The 27,116-nt window shown below is 41.2% G+C and overlaps 1 protein-coding gene across 1 annotated transcript; it reads right to left on the bottom strand.

Moving 5' to 3' along the window:
* Window positions 1-1,010: 1,010 nt before the first annotated feature.
* Window positions 1,011-25,973, bottom strand: LITAF (lipopolysaccharide induced TNF factor). Its single transcript, XM_048867024.2, has 4 exons — window positions 25,835-25,973; window positions 5,082-5,290; window positions 3,629-3,785; window positions 1,011-3,110 (listed from the first exon to the last, which is right to left on the bottom strand). Exons 2-4 carry the CDS (start codon window positions 5,272-5,274, stop codon window positions 3,002-3,004), a joined length of 459 nt encoding a protein of 152 aa, XP_048722981.1. The 5' UTR covers window positions 5,275-5,290; window positions 25,835-25,973; the 3' UTR covers window positions 1,011-3,001.
* Between the last annotated feature and the right edge of the window lie 1,143 nt (window positions 25,974-27,116).

The raw sequence follows: 27,116 nt of genomic DNA, 5'->3' as shown, positions 1-27,116 counted from the left end.
ACACACAAACACACAGTAGTATTTCCTGCATTTCCTTGATACACTTATTTGGACGCTGAAAATTGTTTTGGTCCATTCAATTTAAAACATCTCTACATACACAAGAAACAATATCTGAGGAGCCATGCTCAGAACAAAGCCATACAAGGAGTAGTAGATGGCTTTTGCAGGTGGTTTAGCAAACCTAAATCAAGCTCAGAGAATCCTCCCACGCAATAAGCCTTATTCCGGTTCTGACAGGACAAAAAAAGAAGTGGCAAACCGCACCCTAAACAAAACCCAAATGCTGTTTCTTGTGAGCATAAGGAAATATTGTGGTGCTACCATCTCAGGCTTTCCATGACGTCGCTATGTAGGGACAGGGGAACTCAGATGAATACTTCTTTGACAATGTATCTGTTGTTCATTTGTTGAATAAACAGGGTTGCCTATGTGGAAAAGGAGTGATGTGATCCACCTCTTTTCATGCAAATGAATGAAGAGTTGTTAAGAAGTGTCACATGCTTTTTTTGTTCCATCTGTCTCAAAACAAACTAACACTGAGCCAAGAATTATGTTTTGAGATGTGGGTAAAATAAAAGCATGATTTGTCATTCTGACGTATGTAAGGTTATAAATTAGGATTAACTAATGTTTGTGTAAAGTATCTATCAGTAGCCTGATTTAACAACTGAATTGCAGCTTTAGATCCATATCCTGCAAAATGCTCCGGGGCAAGCTGACCCACACTCCAGTGAACTGCAATGAGCTCAAGTTCCTCATGGGACAGCTCCTAGGTCTTGGCTATTAGCATGTTACATTCAATACAACCTGAGTGCAGAGCGTTAATATAAATTGGTATAATATTGCAAAACAAACAGCACAGAATAGGTGAATATATCCAGTACCAGTGGGAAACAGCAGGGAAAACTACTTTAAATGTGAAAATAGTCACAGTAAGGACACTGACCATATTTGGGGAAAGAAGAGTTATCTGAAACACTACAGAAAATTAAACTTACCCAACCACATGTTAAAAAGAAGATTTTATTAATTAGGGTGGCGTTGCTTATGCTGATGTAGCAAGCTTTGAAAATAAGTCTTATGGAAGAAATAAACAGTCAAATTGCAAAATGGAAAGCAGAATCTTCTATTTGGATTACAATACAAAAAATTTTCAATACTCGCATAAAACGGCTTTTCTGCTTTCCACAGAAGTCACCTCTACTGATGCTTTTTGGCACTGTGGGGTATTGCTATTGTCATCAAGCTTTGGTTTTCTTGAGTTAAGATAACCTATGCCTACAGATTGTGTATTACATGTGCTACCACCATAAATCCAGAGTGTAAAGTACATAAAATAGTTTCAGCTCTTTACCTCCATTATTCTGTTGTCAGGTAGCTGCTACTACGGTAAATTCTTGTGGTGCAGCTAACTATCAGACCTGAAACTTTTTCTAAACATAGAGGGAGCTCTTAAAACCACTTGCAAATTGAACCACAAAAAGAAATAAAAGTCAGCTATATATCTGTAGTACAATAGCCACTGAATTTCAATGTTAAAAGTTGTAATGTTTTGGGGGAAAGTTACCCCATTCCAAATATTTAGAGAGAGACTTTTTTTTAAAAAGAATTATAGTTGCAATATTTATTGTTTACACAGGTTAATACAACTTTACAATCATAGCTCATATTTAAACTCAACTTCTAATGTTGCATTTTTAGACAGAAGTTGTGTTCAACCAAATCGCAGCAAACACGTTTGAACCTTCAGTGGTGGAATTATGCTTTACTTTACACAAGGAGCAGCGTTAGGCTGCAGTTTCTATCAGACAGCTCTACCCCAATCATGAGAAGTGCTTCAACCTTCAGAGACTCAAACCTCAATTCCTGTGATCAGACTCTGGAAATTCTACCCATATTTCATTTTGGAAACGTCTCTTTCATTTGAAATATCACTATACAAGTCTTACCCACCTAGCACTCACTCAGTGAAACTTCTTAACAAAAGAAGTTACCTTCTCAATGAAACAATGTGATTATCAGATTACACCAATAGCAAGTAAAAAGATATTTTGTTTTGATTTTTTAAAAAAAACATTTATACAGATGGAACCCAAGCTTTATCAAACTAAAAGGCCCAAGGGGTTTTTTTTTTTTAGAATTTACCATTTGGCTCATGTAATTATATTATAGGAAAGACAACACTGATAGCCATGGGTCTATCAGCATTTCTATTAGAAAGCTATTTTCACAGATTTATAACTCAGCAGTAAAAAAAAAAAAAAAAAAATACACACATACATTTATAAAACAATCCTGCACAAAACACACTCTGTGCAGTGCTAAAGGTCTGACTGAACTCACAAACAGCAAGGAAACTGGGAGACCATGTTGAGAAGCCATCTGACATGGTAGCCTGAGCGGGCTGGATTTGGTAAAGCAGCCTACGGGAAAAGCCAAACTTCAGGCTATTTTTGGTTCTGTTTCTTTTAAAGACAATTTTAAAAACAAATTTAAAGTGAATTTTAGTGCACGTAAAAGGTGCCAGATTGACTACTCTGGAGACAAGAGTCCTTTTTAGCCCCAGAATAGGACCATCATAGGCAGTCCCCTGCCAACCAGCTTCAATGCTTTTCCAGAGGCACCACTTGTAGGCGTGAGAAGGTAAGTTTGTCTGCATGCCAGTTCAGAGCTTGGTCTCTGTGACGCAGGTGCTAATCCACACGGGGGGGCTTTCTAATATTAACCAGACCCACACCATCATCTATTTTGCATAAACCATACAGAGACAACATTTGGTCACTATCAGCTTGAATAAGTGGCCTGTGAAGTGACAGACTATATATCCCGTTACCAGTCCTGAGTCTCCCTAAGCAGATTCTTATTAAAACAATATAGAGATATATATCTTGATCCATTCACAATGACAATGCACAGAGATCTTCATGAAGTTCAGAAAGAGCTTGAAAAGGTGCTGAACAATCTTGGACATCCATCTTCACTCAGTATTTGATATTGCCTACAAACGCTTGTAGGTACCAAGGAGGGCTTGGCAGCTTGGACAATAGTGATCCACATCCTGGAGGGCATCAACACAGAAGGGGACGAAACAGCAACCAGCTATGCACCTGCAAAGATAAAACAGCATGCTTCATTCTGCCTTTAATTCATGGCAAGTAACATTCTTCCCAGGTACCAAATGAAAATGGGACAGTGCAGCACTAGAAAGAGCAGTGCAGAGTTTGGCACTGTACTTCACTGTCTTTTAAGCAGGGCTTGTGAACCCTGCAGGGGTTCCATTGGTGAGAGCCACTGAGACCCTGCGGTGTCCCATTCACAGGAAGAGTAGCTAACCAAACCCAGCAGGTATGGAAAGACCATAAATCTACGGAAGCTGCTGACAGTTATGCCCAGGATATTCTTGTCCCTCGTGTTAAAGGTCAAAGGGATTCTGAATGATTGGTCAGAGTGGGAGGGTTTGGGGTTTTTTTCGTCCTTTTTACATACATTCAGTGGAAACGTATTTCTGCATAATTAGCTTGTTTAAAAGGCTTTATGTTCATATTTTAATAAAAAGAAGACTGGGAGTTTCCTTTTTGGCTGGACAGAATCACAAATGAGAGCATTACATATTATCTCAACATACCCCAGCAGACAGAGGCTGCCACATGACAGCCAGGTCAGCGCTCCTGCACTGTGCGAGAGACGTGTCACTATCATCTTGTTGCAGGAGGGGCAGCACATCTGAACTGGACGATCATAAAATGTTACCGGCTGCTGCACATACACAGTCTGAACTGTAACTGAGCAAACAAAGAGAAAGGCACTGTTTAAAAAAGGTGTAAAAAGAGAAAATTTCATGTCTCAACCAAAACCCTGTGCATTAAAATACAATCAGTGCTGAGGACACTATGAATTACAAGATAAAAGGAAACCACACTACTGCAATCGATGGAAAAGTATCATGATTTAGGAATAAACCTGGCTTCTAAGCAGTAGAAAGCCAGATGAGGCAGTTATAAGGGATACCTTGAAAACATGCGAGATTCACTCTCACAAATCCTGGGAGACAGGCCAGTCCTTGCCTACAGACAGCCCCCCAAACTGAAGCAAATACTCACCAGCAACCACATACCACACAACAGAACCACTAGCCCAGGAACCTATCCTTGCAACAAAGCCCGTTGCCAACTGTGCCCACATATCTATTCAGGGGACACCATCACAGGACCTAATAACATCAGCCACACTATCAGAGGCTCGTTCACCTGCACATCTACCAATGTGATATATGCCATCATGTGCCAGCAATGCCCCTCTGCTGTGTACATTGGTCAAACTGGACAGTCTCTACGTAAAAGAATAAATGGACACAAATCAGATGTCAAGAATTATAACATTCATAAACCAGTCGGAGAACACTTCAATCTCTCTGGTCACACAATCACAGACATGAAAGTTGCGATATTACAACAGAAAAACCTCAAAACCAGACTCCAGCGAGAGAGTGTTGAATTGGAATTCATTTCCAAATTGGATACAATTAACTTAGGCTTGAATAGAGACTGGGAGTGGCTAAGTCATTATGCAAGGTAACCTATTTCCCCTTGTTTTTTCCTACCCCCCCCCCTCAGACGTTCTTGTTAAACCCTGGATTTGTGCTGGAAATGGCCCAACTTGATTATCATACACTTTGTAAGGAGAGTGGTCACTTTAGATAAGCTATTACCAGCAGGAGAGTGGGGTGGGGGGAGAGAAAACCTTTTGTAGTGGTAAACACCCATTTTTTCATGGTTTGTATGTATAAGAACATCTTCTGTATTTTCCACAGTATGCATACGATGAAGTGAGCCCTAGCTCACGAAAGCTTATGCTCAAATAAATTGGTTAGTCTCAAGGTGCCACAAGTACTCCTTTTCTTTATGCGAGATTCACTTCACTCTAGTTTCATGTAGTATATATAGTGGAACAAATATGAAGTCTTGTGGCTAAGGAGGAATCTCTCTGCATCATGATTGCTACATGCCTGTATGGCACCTTGATTAGGACCCCAAGTGGAAACTACAGATACAAAACACTGAACAGTATTTCAGACTTACTTGGATTAGGAGCTGGAACAGGTTGTGAAAGATATGGAGGAGGATTCATACTCTTCATGTTCGGTCCATGCCCAGATTCCGGGGCAGGGTAAGGAGGGTAAGTGTTTATTCCTGTTGTCTCTTCATATGTAGGGGGTGCTGATGGGATTGGGTAGCTACTGGGAGCTGGTGGATGGAATGCTGGAGCAGACATTGTGTCTAAAACAAAGCTGGAAAACAGACAACGTACAAGCTATTCAGGGAACAGAAGTTACAGTGCAGGGTGCATTCAGATAACAAGTAAGAAGGTGGCTGGCTGGCAGACAAAACATTTTAATCAGAGTAGTAAGTCTGAGCAGAGTTTTTTTGTTTGTTGTCTTATTTTTAAAGATTTTTAAATTGTTCTTTCTAGTTTATATGGTGCCTCTCCTCATCTGAAAAACCCTATTTCCAGAATAATTTTACAGTTTTTCCCAGCCTTCCTTCTTTTTTAATTGAAGATGCTGTAAAAGGCAGATCCAGCATTTTTACTAACATAGCAGACTAGCAACCTGTCCATTCCATCTCCTGTAGTTTCTCTTATTTGGAGCTCAAACCCTGCAGGGTACTACATGCCATCAACAACTGTTAACAATCAACCACCAAAGACATGCTTAGCACACTGGATTTAACTCAATCCCAGGGCTGCTTCATTAAAATCACGTTTAAAATATGATCCTTGACCTTTCATGGGTTTTCAATTTTACCACACTTGCTGTTTGCCAAAGCAAAGAGTTTTTCACTCAACCTATCTCTTGGGTTTTGTACTGAAAACGATGATGACATTGTAACAATCATATCCATAGGAACAGATGGTCATAAAAATAAATTTATGACATCAGTGTGGAATTGTTATTTCCCTGTACACACCAACACCCCCTCCCATACACACACACACACCCCCTTCTTTTCATGCTGGCCTTACACTAAGGCTATGTCTACACTATTAGACCTTACAGCAGCACAGCTGCAGCTGTAAGGCCTCTTGTGTAGCCGCACAGTCAAGAGAGAGCTCTCCTGCCAACATAATTAAACCACCCCCAATGAGCGGCGGTAGCTATGTCGGCAGGAGACGCTCTCCCACCAACATAGTGCTGTCCACACTGACCCTTCTGTCGGTGAAACATGTATCGGTCGGGGTGTGTTTTTTCTCCACACCTCTAACCAATAAACAGTTTTGCCTATGAAAGTGCTAGTGTAGACAAAGCCTAAATTTTAAGAGTCTTCCCTCTTCTCCTCCCAAAGATTTCTGAAGATTCATCTATTACACCAAACATCCCAGCTATAACAGCCTTCTAGTCTATATTTGTTCCGAGTCGCTGTACTGAGTGTCTACACTGAAGCACTGCAGCACTGTAGTAATTTAAGTTGAGCCATAGGCCAAGTTGCACAAACACTTAATTTGATTTCAAGAAGGGGAAAGGATGATCACCCTCTTTGGTAATGTGTCATGAGAGACAGGGCTTTGTAGCATCTTTGTGTGGCCAAGGATTTTTCCATTTCCTGCCGAATGTGTGTGTGGATAAACTATTTTTCATTCAGCTCTATCAAACTATAATTTAAGAATTTTACACTTGTGTTTTTTGAGGGAAAAAGTTTTATATGGACTATTTCAAAAGTTGATAATTTCTGGACCTTCTGAATAAATTAAGGCCCCAATCCAGAACAAGCTCCATGGAGACAGATCCCTGTGCCCACACAGAGCTCACTGCTAGATTGGGGCCTAAAACTATTTGAAATCCCAATGGCCTCATACAACTGACTGCTGCTAAGAGACTTTCCTACCTCTGAAACTGGTGAGTCAGATAATCAGATGTTAACTGAAAAAAGTCGATAAAGTAGCTGACATTAATACAAACCATGATTAGATGCTAATTAGAACACTGAGCTCATGGCAACAGTTTCAACAGCACTTTTTCAATATTCCATTTTAGCTCGAACTAGACTGGGCTGTCACATGGATTACTAATACAGTCTACCAATGCTCAGCACTACTTAGACATTGCATGTAAGTTCAAGGACATCAATGACACGTAAAGATTTTTTAAATTTTCCCTTTTTTCTTAAAGGCCAGGAAGGCCTAAAGCAACTACACATACTTTAAATGCTTCAAAATCCAGAAGTGGGAGCGGAAGCTTGATTGTGAGAAACGAAGATGAAGGTAAGTGGGAGTGCATAGGAAGGATAGGGAGAGGTTTTAATTAACTGCTGTTCAAAATCAAGCCAACTCAAGCCATGTTAAAATCAGATCCTATATAGCCTTCCTGAATTAGAACAACATTTTAAAAGCTATTTGTATTTTGGGGGGAAGCTTATTATCTAAAAAGAGCATACAAAAAGAGTCTCTCCGGAGAGAAGAAAAATAAACACCAGTTTTGGTTTGAACAAAACCTTAACAGACTTTGTGGGTTAAGTTAAACAGGAACAAGGCCCCCTTATTCCAGAATAAGAGAGTGTTCACATATGGAGTTGCTCAGGAACAGCTCTTCCTTCATGTGTAAATGCACACCAATGACATTTAAGTGTCATGTTCTTATTCTGTTTACTGTTGCCCATTACTGGGGCTTTAGATACATAAACAGAATTTGCTCCCCCTTTAGTCTTTCAGGGGCCTTGTCTATATCCAACGTTGGATTAAAAAGTTTAAAAATTGCTTTGGTTTAAAAGAACAATATAATAAAAAACTTGTGAAAAACCCTGACTGTGCACTCAATTTGATTCAAACCTTCTAGCAAATGGGCTTCATTTAAAAAAAAAAAAAAAGTATCCACCCACTGTTGTGAACAGTGTTGCAGTGGTTTTATTAACAGATTTAATTAAACAAAAAGCCACACATCTTTAGTTAAACCAATGTATTTTTGAATGCTTGCCTACTGCAACAAAAAATAAATATCATGGTAGTAAAAACTGATATGAATAAAGTTTGAAGGGACAGACTATAAACAGAACAAAATCTGATAGCCTCAAGATAGGCATCCATTTCTTGGGGTTTATTCATTAAGCTTGACTTAGATGGAAGCTGGACATTATGATTTTCTCTGTCGTTGCTGTTCACCAGTTCACATGGCCTCATATCAATAAAAGCATTCATCAGTTTCACATGGACGTAGTATAACACCTCTGGATATGCTACAAAACATGTGGTATAGCAGGTCTTTAGTAGGTCAGGTAGGTGCAATTGAGAAATCTCAAAGCCCATACATTCCTCAGAAAATAATCTTGCAGATCCTATAGCAGGGGTGGGCAAACTTTTTGGCCCAAGGGACACATCTGGGTATGGAAATTGTATTGCGGGCCATGAATGCTCAAGAAAATGGGGTTGGGGTGCAGGCTCTGGGGTGGGGCAGGGGATGAGGAGTTTGGGGTGCAGGAGGGTGCTCCAGGCTGCACCCAAGGGGTTCAGAGGGTGGGAGGGGCAGGGCTGGGGCAGGGGGTCAGGCTCTGGGGGGCACTTACCTCAAGCAGCTCCCAGAAGCAGCGGCATGTCCCCCCTCCAGCTCCTATGTGGAGGCACATGCTGCCCTGTCTGCAGGCACCGCCCCTGCAGCTCCCATTGGCCACGGTTCCCAGCCAATGGGAGCTGTGGGGGTGGTGCTTGGGGCGGGGGCAGTGTGTGGAGCCCCCTGGCTGCCCCTATGCATAGCAGCCCGAGGGGGGACATGCTACTGATTCTGGGAGCCACGCAGAATGGGGCAAGACCCCTACCCTGCTCCCCGGCTGGAGCGCCAAAGTGGAGCAAACCCCAAACCCCGCTCCCCAGCGGGAGCTTGAGGGCCTGATTAAAATGTCAGGAGGGCTGGATGCAGCCCCGGGCTGTAGTTTGCCCACCCGTCCTATAGCATATGTTGAAAGCCAATAACTAGAAGCAATACCTTGAAATTTAGGACCTCAATATTTGAGGAAACTGAACTGGGTGGCTGGTCAATTTATCTGGAAGTTTTTCCATTTCATTAATACTCAGTTTCAGATTTATTTTAAGTTTTAACATTGTCCTGTGTGATATATTCTATTAATTGATTTTTCTAATATTTGGTCAAACACTTGCAGATCCTGAGTCCTCTTCAAAACCCACATGAAGAGCCTGTACACCTGCAGTAACCTAACTCAGTCAAGGCAATATGGTCCCTTTTACATGGCCAGCCAACGGTGTGACTTTTGGAAGTGAGATTGCCTTCAAACTCAGTGATCAATTTAACCCAATGCTCATAAACACAAAATGGTGTTAACACAATTAATTGAGATACATTATCAGGATATAAACCAAACAAGCTACCAATTAGCTACCTAAGGATTAACAGTATGCTTCATCCAGAGATAATGCTAAATACTTGGCTTTTATGAAGGGCATTTTATCCAAAGGTCTTAGAGTACTTTTACAAACATTACATCTCATAGCACCTGTGACATGTATTATAGTCATTTTACAAATAGGTAAATTGAGGCTCCAAGTAGTACAGATATGCCCACACTTAATTCAGATTTTGCGTTTATTTGATCGAAACCATAGGGACAAAACTATCTGTGTTACAAATAATTCAGCCTCCTTATATTGATCAAGCTACAGGAAGTTGGTAATTAAATTCTGGCTAAAATTCTGCACAAGATAGATGCAACAGCCCAAGAAAATCCACGCGATAATACACAATCAGAAGTTGCATTGTTCAGATGCTATAATTATGTAGCATAACAGAGCCCAGATGAAGTAATATAGGGATTTTTTTAAAAGTGGATCAGGTTTGTAAGAGATTTGATATCACCAACCTCAAGATAAAAATATATGGTGAACAAGCAAATTAATATACCCTGACTGTGGATACTCTATACAGCTTCCCTTTCTGTATTATCATAGCACCTAGAGGCCTCCAAGCCATGGACCTAGATTCAACAAAGTCTGATTCCAGGTGCTTAGCCAGTGACTACCACCAGCTCAGTGGTTTGACTTTCTTTAAAAGATCAGCAGCAATCATGCACTGCTTAATACTTTATTTAAATTTTAATAGATTATAGCACACCACATAGGGCAAGAAAAATATTTACACTAGCAAAGACCTGCAATAAGAGAACTAAAGACATTGTTCTCAAAGTCATTGCTGATGAAAGTGGAAACATGCGCAATGAGAACCAGATTAAGGAACAGTGGAGAAGTTACTTTAAAAGGTTATGTATGAAGAGACTCCTGCCGATGATAAAACCAAACCAGGGTCTGGTGGCATCAGTCCTAGGAGAAGACATTGCAGAGGCATGGAGCAACATGAAAAATAAGAAAACTCTCGTCCCTGGTGGCATACCAGTTGTAGTAGAAGTTCTTGCAGCAAGTAGTGAACACATTTACAACTGTTTAATATCATAAGGACTGAAGATGCCTGGTGAAAAATATTAGAGAACAAGAGACATACAAGACTGTGGTAACACCACATCATGATCTCATGAGCCAGACGATGAAGATCTGGAATAAAGTTATTGAGAAGAGACTATGAAGAGAAGCGAGATCAGTGACAATGAGTTTGGATACGTAACAGGCAAGTCAATAATGGATGCTATTTTTGCATTAAGATTGGTTGTGAAAGAACAGAGAAAAAAGAGGAAAACCCTGCATATAGCATTCAATCCTGAAAACACATATGACCACATTCTGAGGGAAGTCATCTGATGGTGTACGAGGATGAAACGGATGCCTGAAGACTATATCGGACATGTACACGGGTGCTTTCACCATAGTTAAAAAACCATGTGGAGAAACTGAACAGTTACTAATAAGAGTTGGAGTACATCAAGGCTTGGCACTAAGCCCATTTTTGTTCACATTGGTGTGCAACACCCTTACAGAAAACATCAAGAGTGGCACCTTGATGCCGATGATGTAGGGTTCATGAGGGGGAAAGCAAAAAGGAAAGGGAAGAAGAATTAGAGATGCAGGTGTATACTTGAAAAAAAAATGGCACAAGAACTAACAGAAATTAAAAAAAAAAAAAAAAGAGTATATGGTCTGTAGATTCGATAATACCCACCAGGAAGACCATGAGAGTAAGTCATGGGGAGGGAGGGAGGGAGGGAGGGAGCAGCCATTACCAGAAAGCATAGAAGTTTAAGTACCTATGTTCCATAGTATACAATAATGGTGAACTCAATGACAAACTTACGAGCAGCAGAGGAAAGGCATGAACTAAATGGAAAGAAGTAATAGAAGAATGCCTATCAAACTGAAAAGAAAGATTTACAAGACAGTAATTAGGTCTGCACTTTGGTATGACTCTGAATGCTGGGCACTGAGGAAGAGACAGGATCAGATCTGGAGTACAGTGGAAATGCTAAGATAGATGCCTAGGGTTACAAGGATGTACTATGTTCAGAACAAACATTAGGGGAAGTGTGAAGGTGGTACCAATTATAGAAAAGCTGAGGGAATCCAGGATTGGATGATTTGGGCATGTGAAAAGACAAAGAATAAATAGAAAACAGGCTGTTATACTGAGAAGGTTGGAAGACCTAAAACTAGATGGATGTCATTCGAAAGGAAACTGTAGAGTTTCCAAGGAACAGACTAGAACGGAGAAGAACTCAAAGAGATGACCTTATGTGGATTGGATTAATGACAGAAGAATAAATTACACTAAGATTATGCATTAACATAGGTTTACATTTTTAAAATATATTTGAACTCATGACAACCTATTTAGTTTAAATAAGGATATTTTCTATAAAAAGATTAATTTTTAATGCCCCAACAAATGTCCCAATGTTTTACTCACGTTTCCATTCATTCACCCAAAACATTTTACATTTATATACCATAGCTTAGATCTTGGAACTCAACATGCTTTTACTGCTATTTACATATAACATATCACGGACATTCACCCATTTGTGGAGCGAACAGCAACAGTAAAAACATTGCCCAAGTTTGAAAAGCAGAAGAAATTTTGGCCAGAAACACCATGGTAAGCCCCGATTTAGAAGTGCCATGAGATCTTAAGCATCATTCAGAGCAGGCAGAACTTGAGTTTCTAGCAGCATTTTAATGGACTGAGAGTTGGGATATATGAAGTGAGCCATTCATTTAATTCAAAGAGAAATTGCTTACCTGAAAGAAATAAGCAGGCTCAGTGATGAATGGATGGCAGAGGTTGAAACAGAACTTGAGAGTCCTGTCTCCCAGTCCTCAAAAAAGCTCTTTCCGTATAATGATTCAGATAGCAAAGGTAGTGGTGAAAGGCAATAGACTATATAAATGGCAAAGGACAGAGGCGGCAGTTGAAAGATATCAGTTAAGTACAGTGCCCCACAGAGCTATTTTTAAGTTGTGTATGCAAATAATTAAGCTACATTAAACGATCCAAAACCAGAATATACAAAAATATTCTAACAGTAGCATACAGACTAAATGTAAGACTGGATCTACTTTCACACTGACGCAGACAGTTCTCTTCCACTTTAATACATTTTATACACATATGCCTTTATATCAGTAGCACAAAATAATGGACAAACTGTAGCTCCTTTGTGCAGGCTATCACGTCTCCTCAGCTTCCAATCTATGGAACCATGGCTAGGAGGCAAGGGCCAAAGATTCTGGCCTCCGTCCCTCCATAATTGTCTGTAGTCTCCCTCCCCTGGTCACAGTGCTATTGACTCACTACACCCAAATATGCTGTGTTACTTGGTGGAGATGAATCACTGAGCGCTCAGTGGAGAGTTAGTAGGGCAGCATAAAATCCACCTACTTCAACTTTCCTCGTTAATTGTATTTTAGGAATCATAACTACTCAGTTCTGCTCCAGCTCCCCAGCCCTACCCATTTTCCCCCAGGCCCAGATCCCTCCATGTCTTTTGAAGAGGGAAAAGACCATTTATGGGGAGGAGGCAGCATCCCTTTAAGTCTTTCCACCCAGACAGGCTCCCACTACAGATTTGTTCCTCTGCACAGCACAGAAGTCACTGAACTGAGGGGTAAGCCAGGCGGTTAAACCACAACACCAATGAGTAGCTCCACTCAAACTAAAAGTTTCAGAGTAACAGCCGTGTTAGTCTGTATTCGCAAAAAGAAAAGGAGTACTTGTGGCACCTTAGAGACTAACCAATTTATCTGAGCATAAGCTGTAGCTCACGAAAGCTTATGCTCAAATAAATTGGTTAGTCTCTAAGGTGCCACAAGTACTCCTTTTCTTCAAACTAAAAGTGACGCTCATTCCGATTAGCTACTACATTACACATAAACAACTGAATGTCAAGTAACAAATCCTACTCCAGCGAGTGACAAAGATACTCCTCTTCCATGACAAGTATGAATGGAGGTTGTGAAACTTTCATAACCATACTCAAGCCTGGTGATGATGCATCTGTGGCTGGAAACAGTTTGAAACAATTCAAAACCAGACAAATCCTGAGTCGTTATGATTCTCCTTCCCGCAAAATAAGGTGGTATTTTCAGCTGAGTTAGGTTGGAGGTTTGAGGTTTGAATTCATGCAAACCCAGAATCTCAAAGCAAGTTCCCAGGATACAAACCCATGCAATTTTAAACCAAGAACAGGGTTCAAATTCACATCCTAATCTGAAACTGCTGACTTTAACAAGCGAGAGATTCTGCTGGCCACACCTCACAGAAATGTAAGCCACCTGGTTACACAATTTAGTTGTCTAGCTACTGGAGACATTAAAACCTTTAGGGGAAAATTATCCCAAAAGAGCCATAACTTATTAACTAAGCATTTATTGCTGAAGTCCAGATTCTGTCAACATTTCCACCAGATCAAGTGTATCAAGGATTTACAACAGATACAAAAAGTCCTCAGGATAAAACTTGGAAACTATGAGTTGGCTGAAAGGCATCTGTGCACAGTGGAGTGAAACTCAACAACAGTATGCTTAGATAAACATACAAATTAAAAATACTTTGTGTGCACGCTTAACAATTAAAAAGCCCTCTGAATCCTCATTAAAGTGGAGAGGTAGGCCTTGTCTACATCGTTTTTGTAACATTAACTACATGCATTTATCTTGATTAAGAAAAGGTGTCGGTCTTGTTTTTTTAAGTTGCTAACCTGAACTAGTTCTAAGTTGTAAAATCCTAGTGGAGAACAAAGCAAAGGGTATGATCACTCAGGGAGAGAGGGAGGAGGAGATACACAACATAGATACAGTTTAAGTAGCACAGGAACCATAAAGACAAGGCTTAACATGTCTGAAACAATGGCTCTGCTGTAATCTATGCTCACCCCTAAAATACAGCATGACCAGTTAATTCCAACGTTAGCCTGTGGCGTTGTCTTCACTAAAAAGCCTGGTGGTAGGCTAGTTTTTACCATGACCTGCTAACACACGACTACAAACTGCCTTGTCCACGCTTGGGCTTAGTCTACACTTAAACGTTAGTGCCACATGGCTACATATACATCAGTCAAGGGTGTGGGGAAACCAGCTCCCCACACACACACACCCCAGACCAACACAGCTATGCCAACCTAACCCCGCACTGTGGACACAGCTAGGTTGACATAAGCATTCCATTCTTTGGGGAAGTGGTGTTCCTACACTGACAGAAAAACCTCTTCTCTTGGTATAGACGGTGCTTACGCTATGGGATTGTGCCCACACAGCCATGCCAGAATAGTCTCCGTACTGTACACATGGCTTAAGATTTTACTGTGTATTAGTAACCATGTGAGCCAACACATAGAATCATAGATTACCAGGGTTGGAAGGGACCTCAGGAGGTCATCTAGTCCAACCCCCTGCTCAAAGCAGGACCAATCCCCCAAGGATTGAACTCACACACACATGGTAAAGAAACTCTCCTTATGCAGCGGATGCACACTGCACCTTACCAGGGTTTCTTAATCATGTTTGGCTGAATTGACAGAGACAGTCTCACTGAAAAAAAAAAAAAAAACACCCTTTTTTGTCTGTGAAGACAGGACTCAAATGTGTACTGTGGGGAGCCAACAGCAAAGTGGGAGAAAGAAATCAGGAAGTGCAGAGGTGCATACAAATACTGATTGTAGTAGAAGCCAAAAGCTGAAAGAGACAGGGTTAGTTTCAGGACTGGGAGGAACAGGTCAGAAGTAGAAAGGAAGAACTGAGTCATTGACTTAACCTTTAATCCATAATTATTGTTTGGACTGGTTTCAGTCTGTATATATTTAAACAATTACATGGTATACAATGATTCAACAACACAATTCAATAGCTGGAAAGAGGATAATAAATTATTTATTAATAACTTTTTAAAAATCCCAATAAACAGTTCATGGACAAGTAAGTGGCTAAAGGATTTTTGTCAGATTACAGCAATATTTATTTTAAATGTCTTTTTACATTTTAAAATATTAAAATTGACGCAACCTTTAAAAAAAGTCTCCATTATTTATGGGTTAGGGGTTGTTTGTGTTTTTACTTAAAACAGCAACTAATTACAGTATTTGTTTATAGACTATTTCACTTCCTGCTCTTGTCTTACACAATGCTGCAATGTTTGGATGTAGATATTCCCCCGTGCTGTGTTTGCAAGTCAAACAAAAAATTGGGTTCTATGAAGTTTTTTTTAAAAAAAGTTCTGTTATGTATTTTTAGAAAAATTACATAAGCCTAATGTACTAATTATCAATCTTGAAGGGGCACAGTCACAATCACCAACTACTACTGTAATTACAGGTTTCAGAGTAACAGCCGTGTTAGTCTGTATTCACAAAAAGAAAAGGAGGACTTGTGGCACCTTAGAGACTAACCAATTTATTTGAGCATGAGCTTTCGTGAGCTACAGCTCACTTCATCGGATGCATACCGTGGAAACTGCAGCAGACTTTATATACACACAGAGAATATGAAACAATACCTCCTCCCACCCCACTGTCCTGCTGGTAATAGCTTATCTAAAGTGATCATCAGGTTGGGCCATTTCCAGCACAAATCCACGTTTTCTCACCCTCCACCCCCCCACACAAATTCACTCTCCTGCTGGTGATAGCCCATCCAAAGTGACAACTCTTTACACAATGTGCATGATTTGTGTGGTTTTTGGGAGGGGGGTGAGAGAACCTGGATTTGTGCAGGAAATGACCCACCTTGATTATCATGCACATTGTGAAGAGAGTTGTCACTTTGGATGGGCTAGCACCAGCAGGAGAGTGAATTTGTGTGGGGGGGTGGAGGGTGAGAAAACCTGGATTTGTGCTGGAAATGGTCCAACCTGATGATCACTTTAGATAAGCTATTACCAGCAGGACAGTGGGGTGGGAGGAGGTATTGTTTCATATTCTCTGTGTGTATATAAAGTCTGCTGCAGTTTCCATGGTATGCATCCGATGAAGTGAGCTGTAGCTCACGAAAGCTCATGCTCAAATAAATTGGTTAGTCTCTAAGGTGCCACAAGTACTCCTTTTCTTTTTACTGTAATTACATCGGTAAGAGGAAAAATGCCAGCTTATTTTGTCGGAGTTATGCCAGAGATATACTGGACCATAGTGTGTAAAAGTTGATTTGACCAAAGATCACACTGCTATCAAAATATGGATGATTAAGAACAAGCTAAAGCCTGTATTTCTTAAATCATTGGTCTCTGTGTACAATAATATTTAGCCTCTGTTTGAGAGCAGACATGTAACTTGCTTTGTGTCTGTGCATAACTGGAGTGAAGCCTTTTACATAAGGCTAGGAGAATATTCTCCTATGATCATTAATTTTGTTGTTGCTCTCAGGTATAGGAACGCAGATCAGAGACTTGCTGCTGATGGCAGGGTATAGAAAACAACAACAATCTCTCTTTGTGAAAAAGACCAATTTTCATACAGTTTCCAGCTCTCCTGTAATAAGGTCCAATTCAAAATTCTGATTTTATTAAATTTCTTTTCTACATGTCTTTGCATGAAACTGACAACTTTGTGGAGTTGTTGGGTTGGTTTTTTAAAAACACTTCTCAGAAAGCAGTCGAAGGAGGACTACACCTCCTTTACAGAAGTCTATGCATTTCACTTGTAAACAGTTCACCAGATCTAGCTGTTAATCAAACATGCAGCTCAAGAGAAACTGAATACACACAGTCTAGTTTGTTAAGAGGAATGCTTGCAAACATGCCAGTTAAAAAAATAAGTGACAAAAACAAAATGAGGCATCTGCTTAATGTTGTGTCTTACATACGGTTTGGAAGAGACGACATATTATGACATGCAGGGAACAGTAACAGGCACCTCTGCTGAACCTAGGATAGGCTGGCAATAGTCTACCTGGTGTGTTCAGATCTGTTTAAGATTCTCCCATTAATGCAAGAACAAAAGGTCAGACTAGTTGATCATGATGGACCCTTCTAACCTTACAGTCTGTAAGTCTATGAGCATAAAAAGCTGCTTTTTCAGATTGTGTAAAATAAGTGTACTTCCCCTAGAGAAAACTCTCCCCATTTGAAAATCCATTAGAGCCAATGGCCCTCTGCTCCAGACCACAGTACTTGATTCAATATGGGCCAGCCATCTTGAAATTCCCTCTCTGTATTTTAAGGTTAAGCTGGTGCAATTTTAAAATCAGGAAAAGAAGATACTTTTGTTCATTACGCATCAGAAAAGTTCCTTTTGTGTATTTTAATATCCAGGCTCCCCTAGTGGACTTTTGCTTAAATGTTTTATTTGTTGCATTAAAAAAGGCAAGCCACAGACTCGAATTCCCCAGGAATATCTGTCTTGCTGTGTGTATCATACAGAAACTCAAGTACACATAATGGTGTAAAGGAATTTGGCCCGTACAGATCATTACACGTTTGTTAAACAGAAAGAAAAGTTGTGAGAGGGACTGTTTTGTTTGGGGGGGAGGGGCAGGGCAGGGGCATGGTATTTCCTACCCTAGGAAAAACGCACCGCGAGAACACTGGTGGAATCTTTAAACTACACACACCCAGCCAGGAAATCCTAACTGGAAGGAAACAGAAGCTGTGGCCAGGTGAACTTTACTAGAAGGAAACAAAAGGCATGGTGAATGAGTCAGAAAGAACTAATGTAGAATTTCTCCCACAGGAACAGTAGTGAAGATAATCTCTTAGTAAGATGGAGGTGTGGAACACGAACTCCAAAATCCAAAGCCCAAAAAAACCAGGGAGGGGGCATATATAGGCTGAAACACTATGGCCAGATTCACTTTACACCGACACTGGTGTAAGTTAAGATTTACTGTTGAAGTCAACTGAGTTGCATTGGCATAAAAGTTTAGTGTGCTAGAAAAAATCCAGCCTTTAGACTTAGTGGGTCCAGTTCTCCTGTCACTTGCATTAGTTAGGAATCACACATGGTGCACAAGTGGGATGGAGTGTACCCTGGTCTGGCCAGCTAAGAATTCCCCCCCGCCCCGGGGGTGGGGAAGCTCTCTGGTGGAGCAGAGCCAGTGTAGTTGGCCCAGTCACCACCCCCTCACTTATTCTCAGTATAGACAGAGCTGATGGCATTCAGACTGTACCCAGCTAGTACAAAGTCATAAGGTCCATTGCCAGCTAGCATAAGTTTAGTACCTCCCAGACTACTCTAACCTATACCAGGGCACTGTAAATTGGCCCTGATAATCCGGAAGCTGTGCCGTCTATTAGCCAATTACATTAGTACGGGGACACACATGGAAACATGGGACAGTGGCGATTCTGGGCCCGTGCACAGATGCCAAGAGGAAATACAATTTCATAACTGGACCTAAATTTTTTCAAGATTTCACAAGAGGAAATACAAACAATATTCAGCATGACCTAATTTAAATGTACACAACAGCAAAAAAACACAACCACCAACCAATTACAAGCAAGGAGTTCTGAGTGAGACAGATACTAATACTTCACCTGATACTGGAATTAGTTTTTGATACTTACATTTTCCTGAGCAAGAATCAAGCCCCTTCATATTAAATCTCAGGTTCCAAACTAGAAAGCAGACTAAGGCTTCGTTATGTACTCTGTGAAAGCTAAGGCAAATGACTTCCAAGTGGATATTTTGACAAACTACACTTCCCACAAGCATCTTTCAAGCAACTTTCTTAAAGAGCAACATGATTTGGGACAAGCAATGAAGTCTGGGAAGAATTAATGCTCTGTATCAAACAACAGTAAGTGTCACATGCTGCACCACAATCAGAAAAAGAAGCTTTTGATTTTAAAATGATCTACTAGTATTCTGTCACCAGTTCAGACATCTTCATCCATGAGTTACTTTGCACTTAGATAGGCTTTTTATCAGAGGATCTCAAAATAAATACTTTATCATTAAATCTCACAGCATTTGCCTGTGGTAAATAAGCAATAGATAGAGATCTTTCATCCACCACTGGCATGTAATGCAGCAATTTCACAGCGTATGTCAACACTAAAAGCGTAGACAAAAGCAAAGATAATCTTAATCCAATTGAAACAGCAGGGGAGAAATGTAATTACCCAAATTGGAATTCTGCCAACACAAGTGATAAAAACATCCTTTGAATAGTTACCATGGCATCTTTATATGTAAAAGGTCCTTGCCACTTATTATTGTGTCATATGAAAAAGGGTCCTTTTCCGCAGTTCAGTGCCTGCTGGCACAATACTGGGACAGTGGGAGGATTTGCCATCTATTGTGCTGCCACCACCACTTCCATAGGAAACATGACCTGTGGAGGTCTCCCAGACATGACCTTTGGAGGTCTCCCAGGGCCAGCACAACCCTGCTTGGCTCATAAGATCTGACACCATCCTAGCACATGGCTCCTGAAGTTGGACTGAGTTTGCAGACTGAAGTGTTAAATCGGGAACAACGATTTTGTGGAAGATTTTTGTTTGTTTTAAATAAACTATTTGCTTTCTTCAAGCTTCTGGAGCAGGATTCAGGAGGAATTTAAAGTATTGCTTTAGTATTTTCCTTATGTCTACATACCCATCTCTCAAGCCAGATCTCCTCAATAAGTTAAAGATGTCTAAACATATTTTGGCACAGTGTAGAAAGGGTTGAGCAAATAAAAAGTATTTCATGCTTTCATGTTTGGCTTATGTTAGAGAAGCTCTCAAGTAATGCAAATTATGCCAATGATTTATCATGCAAATTTATCTGGCAATTATGGAACTCCATTCACTTCCAAGGATAAGAAATTCTCTAAAACATTCCTGATTACTTGCTCTTGTGGGAGAGTTCAGCAAAATAGGAATATTTAAGAGAAATTCTATATTTATCTGTCACAAGTTTGCTCCCTTAACTTGGTTATACAGGATAATGTACCCAACTGCAGCAGTGGAAGAATGATAGCACGCCAGCATACATCACTCAGGATAGTACCACTAGTCAGTTTTCTTCTTTTAATAAACTGTGAGAGAAAGGCTTATTAAGGAAAGTGGTTTTGTATTTGCTCCAGGTAGGAATTTACAGTAGTGTCTTTTCTTAGAAATGCCACATGTGCCATCCTCAGACAGCAGTAGATAAAACTTCAGATACAGCTGTTGTTACACTATCTACAGTGTAAGAACAGATATACAGTATTAGTTTTTGGTATTACAGACACACACCACCCCCCAACATGCTAGAGATAGATGATGGTTTCTACTCCATAGAGCTCACAATCTAAAAGATAAATAGGAAAAAAAAGACTAATTAAGTGAAAAATGACAAGCAAAGGGGCCAAGGTGATTGGCCACATCTCCATACTACTATGTTTTTGATAATGGAATGTGTGTTTTGTAGATTTTCCCCAACTGCCTACAAGAATTGAGTTGATTAAATAATAGCATGGTTGCAGGGTATTATGGCAGAAATGAGTCTGCATTCATATCCCTCCTGAAGGGAAGGTAGTCAACTTCCAGACCAGTACATGTAAGTACCGAGCCTGGTCTACATTAAAAACTTAGGTCAGTATAAGTACTGTGCTCATGTGTGTAAATAAATCCACACCTGAGTGCTGTAACTATGCCAGCCTCACTGAAGCATAGATGCAGACAGGTCAACAGAAGAATGCTTCCTTCAACCTAACTACCATTGCTCAGAAAGACAGAGTTCCTACAGTGACGGAAAACCCCCTTCTATTGCTATAGTCTGCATACACTCTACAGGGGCATAGCTATGGCACTGCAACACCTGTAGACATGGCCTCAGAGTCTGTACAAACCCTGGCCTACTGTTCTCTTCACCATAGAAGCAAAAAGTTCCCGATGACTAAAATGAAAAGCTGCACATTTACTGTACTTTGACCAGCTGTCCCCAATCACTGCTATTTTTACAGCATAGTGGCATTAGTATTCTTGAGCCTGTAACCATAATGCGCTAGGATTCCTAATTACTATTAAACAAGAAGAAAAGGAGTACTTGTGGCACCTTAGAGACTAACAAATTTATTTGTGCATGCTTGGGGGTCGCATAACTAGCTCAAATAAATTTGTTAGTCTCTAAGGTGCCACAAGTACTCCTTTTCTTCTTGCAAATACAGACTAACACGGCTGCTACTCTGAAACCTATTAAACAAGAGGGGATGTATTTCTTTTCATACTCTCAACTATCTCCCAGTACTGCAACCTTTCATTAATGGGGATATTTTAAATAAAAGTTAACAGCAACACTAGTGTCTTCCAGGACAAGAGAATAAAGCAGATAATCTACCATAATCACTTTTAAAGATATCAATTTTTTTAACACAGTTCTAGTTATACAGAATTAATCCAATAGGACCAAAAAATAACTTCTGCTAAGACCATTGGAAGAAAGCATTTACTTGTACTTTTATTGTGTGAAATTCAGCTTCAGAAATAGAATGAATTTAAGTTTGCTATGGGAGTATGCCGGAAGAGATTGTTCTTATATGCAAAATGAAAAAATAATGTTAAAAAAAATCTAAGGAAAAGAAACTCTACCCTTTAACAGACTCCAAAATACTAACTGGTCAAGAATATCCTCCAAACATGGGTAGTTACTGGTTGCCCACATACATTCTCCTGTTGCTTTAACTGAACATCGTATTCCTCACTTCTTGTGCCTAAGCTGTTTGGGGTTGCTGGCTCTGTTACAATACCTGCCACTTTTCATCTAGTCATGCTGGTGTATTCTAGTAATGGGTGTCAGTTTTCTTGTATGTGTACGTAGTTCTGTAAAGTACTCTGTGGTATTTACTGACAGTACATGCCATCTTTCACAGGCCTCACTTTTTTCTGGCTTTTCAAGGCTGCTTTGTTTTTGAAGTATAGATGATTTAAGCTATTTTATTTTTGTCAGGTTTCAGAGTAACAGCCGTGTTAGTCTGTATTCGCAAAAAGAAAAGGAGTACTTGTGGCACCTTAGAGACTAACCAATTTATTTGAGCATGAGCTTTCGTGAGCTACAGCTCACTTCATCGGATGCTCACGAAAGCTCATGCTCAAATAAATTGGTTAGTCTCTAAGGTGCCACAAGTACTCCTTTTCTTTTTATTTTTGTCACCTCTCTCTGGTAACAGACAGTATCCAACATCAATCCTTATGTTATCAACTTTTTCCAGTCAACTCACAAATTCCCATAACAGACCTATAAAAACATCAGCACTGCATATAGTGTATAATCTTCAAATACATACAATGCACTATTACCGAGGAAAAGCAAAAGCTGTCACCAGTAGTGTACAATAGCATCTTGCTAATAGGTCTTTTAGATGACAAATTAAAACTATGAGTAATCTGTTACTGCATATATTTTTCCATGAACCTGTACCTCAGAACAAAGGTAGACAATTGGTTAGTCTCTAAGGTGCCACAAGTACTCCTTTTCTTTTTACTATTTTGAGGGACAAAGAAAAAGAAATAACTCATCTGTACACTTGGTGGTAGGGTTGCCATCTTTTAGGTACAAAAAGCAGGGACATTCAGGATGATCCTGAGTCCATAAAACTAGGCAACTTGCAGTGTGTACTCAGCACCCCTACAGATTTCCTGGGACAGCTACCTCAAAAGGGGATGATCCTGGGAAAACCTGGATAGGGGCAACCCTCCTTGGTGAGCAAGAACCCAGAAGAGAATGACCTAGGAAAAACAAGGAATTTTGATCCTAAACCAACCTGTCCAATACAAACTGGGATCTCAAATCTGTTTGTCCTAGAAGAAAAATGATTGTCCTTCCCTCATGTATAATATCCTGATATGATCTGCCTAGCACTTGTGTAGCAAAATATACCAAAACTGCTGCTCTGTCTCTTCTCCATTAATGAGGCCATGCTGTTGTTGGGAAAGTGCATTTGGCTAATTGTGTGTGCGCTCTATCCACACAGCACAGCATGAGACACAACTGCTCTAAGGAAACTGAGACAAGAAGTCATTATTTTGACCAAACAGCAAGACTGCACTGGTATGCCACTGCACCCAGAATTTTTAAGTGAAAAGCAGAAGTAATTAAATATATCATTTGTCCAGACCAAGTTTTTGGTTGTCTGAACAATAAGATCTTTCCTAGTTTAACTTTTTCCTATTTTTTTCATAGAAATTTTTAAAATTAGAGTAGTGCAGATTCCTCAAAAGTTTATTGGAGAATAAAGGCTCTATCATGTATGATGCCAAGTTTTTTCCAGAAGCTGATCAGAACTTTGAAATAAGGGGTCCTAGGAAAGAAGATTTTACAACTGACATAATGGGAATTATATTCTGGTTTACATTTTTCTTCAATAAAACTTCACAAGCAAAAAAATATTTTAAATAAATGATCAATGTTCACCCTTGAATTTTTTTAAAGAACTTTCTGTTTCTTAAAACTAGCTCTGTTATAGGCTGACAAGATTTAACATTAGATGTTGGAGTGACAGTGTCATTTTAAAATAAAATTGTGTCTTTTCATAAGACCTGGCAGCATAGGTTTTGAGAAAATAGCTGAACATTTAACAAACAATGTACATCTTAGCTCCCAGAATTTGTGGTCATGGCTGCAGATCATCTGAGAATTTTTTGTAAACTACTAATTTTAATATCCAGCTAGACCACCTCCAAAACCTAGCTGGAGACAGATCTGGGTGGCACTCTATCTGCAAAGAGGCCACACCACTTTGGGATTTGCCAGGAGGATAAAGAATTTGAATATAATTGGCTAAGTGCTGAAGCTATTAATTTTGTCTACACATGGACACTCGGGAAAGTTAAGCTTCAGTTAAAAATTAACTGAAGGTGTGAATTTAAAGTGCATTAGTTAAACTGCATTAAACTCATGTGTGGATACTCTCATTCAGAAAAGTGATTTCAGTCCACTAATGAAAGTGAACTAAGGCCACTAATGAATGAAAGCTTCCACCCAGGGGTTTCATGTGCTTTTGGTTCAACTTTCCTGCATTACCCTGTGTAGATATGCCCTTTCACTTTTGATCATTTGTAACAGTGTGTTCCACTGCCATCAGTTTTAGGGACGGTTTATCCGAGGAACTTAATTCAGCATAGACTAGGGTGTGAATTTCAGATCAAATAACTAATCCCAATTAACTCTTTAGGAATAGTTTATTCAGAGTAACTCTAAGTATATACAAACCCACAGAAGAGCTCATGTCAAAATTTCACTTGCCAGCATTGAACGTTTTTTAACTAAACATTAAAAAGTTTTAAACAAATGCAGTAACCAAGTATTACAATACGTCCCCAAAAATACAGGTTTACAGCTCCAGAGCTAACAAATATAAAGATGAGGAAAGACAATTGAGTGACTCTGCAAAATTACAAATCTATAGAAAACAGACACTTTGCAACTGCAGAAGCTAGGTTGGGCAAACTGGGTTACTAAGCATCCTCAAATTTTGGTTTCACTTCAGAGAAACATTTTTTCGGGGTTTCAGAGTAGCTGCCGTGTTAGTCTGTATTCGCAAAAAGAAAAGGAGGACTTGTGGCACCTCAGAGACTAACAAATGTATTTGAGCATAAGCTTTCGTGAGCTACAGCTCACTTCATCGGATTTCACAAATTCCGAGCAGCTCGATCCCAGGCTATGCCCTTGGAAGTCACACGATAGAAACACCATCCGATCAGCCCACTTTACTTGAAAAGGGATGCAAGCCGCAGATAAAAAACTGAAAGGTTGTGTTAGATACAATTGTACTTCCTCTAGTCCCTTACAGCTTATGGAGTCGCTTTTTCTTTACACTGGTGGGAGGAACTGGGGCCTTCACTCTTCAAACCGATTTCTCTAGAGATTTAAACCACCCCACTGAGGCAGCACAGAACGCGTCTGGAAACGTGGCTAGGGAGCCGTGGGCCGCCCCGTTCAGAAGGGGAAGTCGCTGCCTGGCCGGGGAGGCCGGGGACGGAACGTGGCGGAGGGAGGGGGGGTGGATGGCTGCAACCCCCCCCCCCCCCCGCCCGCCCCTGCCGGGGTCGGTTTCACGCAGTCCCACATGGCTTAGTTTGTGCGCTGTGTCCAGCGGGCTCTGCTGCGGGGCACGGTGCTGGGGGGAGAGGAGCACCGAGCGCTAAAGGCGGGCGCAGGCGGGCACCCCCCCGGGATCCTCGTGGGAAGCAGAGAAAGAGCAGGGAGGCTGCGCCCGGGTCAGCCCCGGCTCGGAGCAGCGGGGCTCGCTGCGGCCGATCTCCGAGCGGGCCCAAGGAGGGCCCCTGCCCAGCGCCCCAGGCTGCCCCCTCAGCAGAGGGAAGGGGCGCCGGGCTCCTGCACAAGCCGAGCCCGGGACAGCCGGGCAGCCCCGAGGGCCGCGGCCAGCCCCGAGGGCCGCTCCCTCCGCCCCCCATGGAGGGGCCCGAGGTAGCGCAGGACCTCGAGCAGCCTGTCCCCGCACCGCCGCCCGAGCCCACGTCCGCAGGCAGCGCCGCCCTTACCTCCTGCGCGGGGACTGGGGGCCGCCTGCTGCCCGGGCTGAGCTGGACCCGCTGCACTCCCGGCCCGAGTTTGCGGCTTCCCTGCGCCTGGACTGGCGGAAACAAAACTACACCCTCCCGGGCCGCTCCTCACCCTCGCCCCCGCCCCTTCTTCCCGGCCCGGCGCGGCACTCGCCTCCCCCGCCTCGCAGCTAGGGTGAGGAGCCGGGCTCCGGGGGGTTAATGAGCGGCCCCGCCCCAGCGAGTGACCCTCCCCGCCTTGGCCTGTGCCCCCTAGCTCCGCAGCCCGGGGTCGCTCCCCCTTTCCCTACCGGACCCTCCCCACCCTTCAGCTGGGAACGAGCTCACCAGCTCAGGGCTCAGTGGGCCACATGAAAACCCCGCCCCATCTCCGCCAGCAGTCACACGTCGGCTCTGGGCTCGCCTAGGAGCCAGCCCAGAGCCTAACCCGAGCAGCTGCGTCTTAAGCTAAAGACTTTTATCAACTACACGAATACATCTATATCTATCGCTAGCTGTTCTGTGCAGACCACAAGAGCAGCCTGCAGTCTGCTGTCCCATCGCCTGGCAAGATAGGTGTTTGAGAGCCAGTGCCTTCGAGTTAATAACCGGAAACAAAGACATAGGAGTATTGAAGGTAAGATAAGGGTTTAAAAATATTAAGCTCCTGGAGAGTAAAAATTCAGGTTTCTGAAACACAATGTAATGGAACATACCGTTCTAAACAAAAGAATTTACTTTGTCAGGAAAAAAACGCCAACTCAGCACTATCAAGAGGACCTTGGAGTTGGAGTTCCTTGCAGATCAGCTTTTTCCTAAACTTCGAAAGTCAAAACAACAAGATCTACAAGTTACTGTATCAGCAGAACCAGCTATTAAGTTTTATATGCAAAACACAAAGATAATTTGAACAAGAGGAAAATTCCTTCTCCAATTTTGTAATGTTTTACTTTTTAACAGGCACAATTATTCAGCAATAAACAATTCCCATCATCAGGCAAATGTAGGTAATTACAGAGTATCATTCCTGTAAAGGTTCCAATTGCTTTGTGCCAAAGAGGAACATTTTGATGCCTGGATGAAACAGCCTGTTACTCGCATGAGGCTGTTCAGTGCAAATCCATGCCAGAGCCAGGAGCAGAATTTTAGTAGACTGTAAGACTACTTTCATTCAAATAAGTAACAACACATCTTCTGAACAATAAACTTCTCTATCAGATTCTTCTGTTGAATTGCCGATAGTAGCTATACTATTCCAGGTTTTGTATTCATCAGACTAAGC

Source organism: Caretta caretta, chromosome 10 (genome assembly GCF_965140235.1).
Source record: "Caretta caretta isolate rCarCar2 chromosome 10, rCarCar1.hap1, whole genome shotgun sequence".
Taxonomy (NCBI): Eukaryota; Metazoa; Chordata; order Testudines; family Cheloniidae; genus Caretta; species Caretta caretta.
Note: the sequence above shows the minus strand (reverse complement) of the source record. Positions and strands in the feature narration are given on the sequence as shown.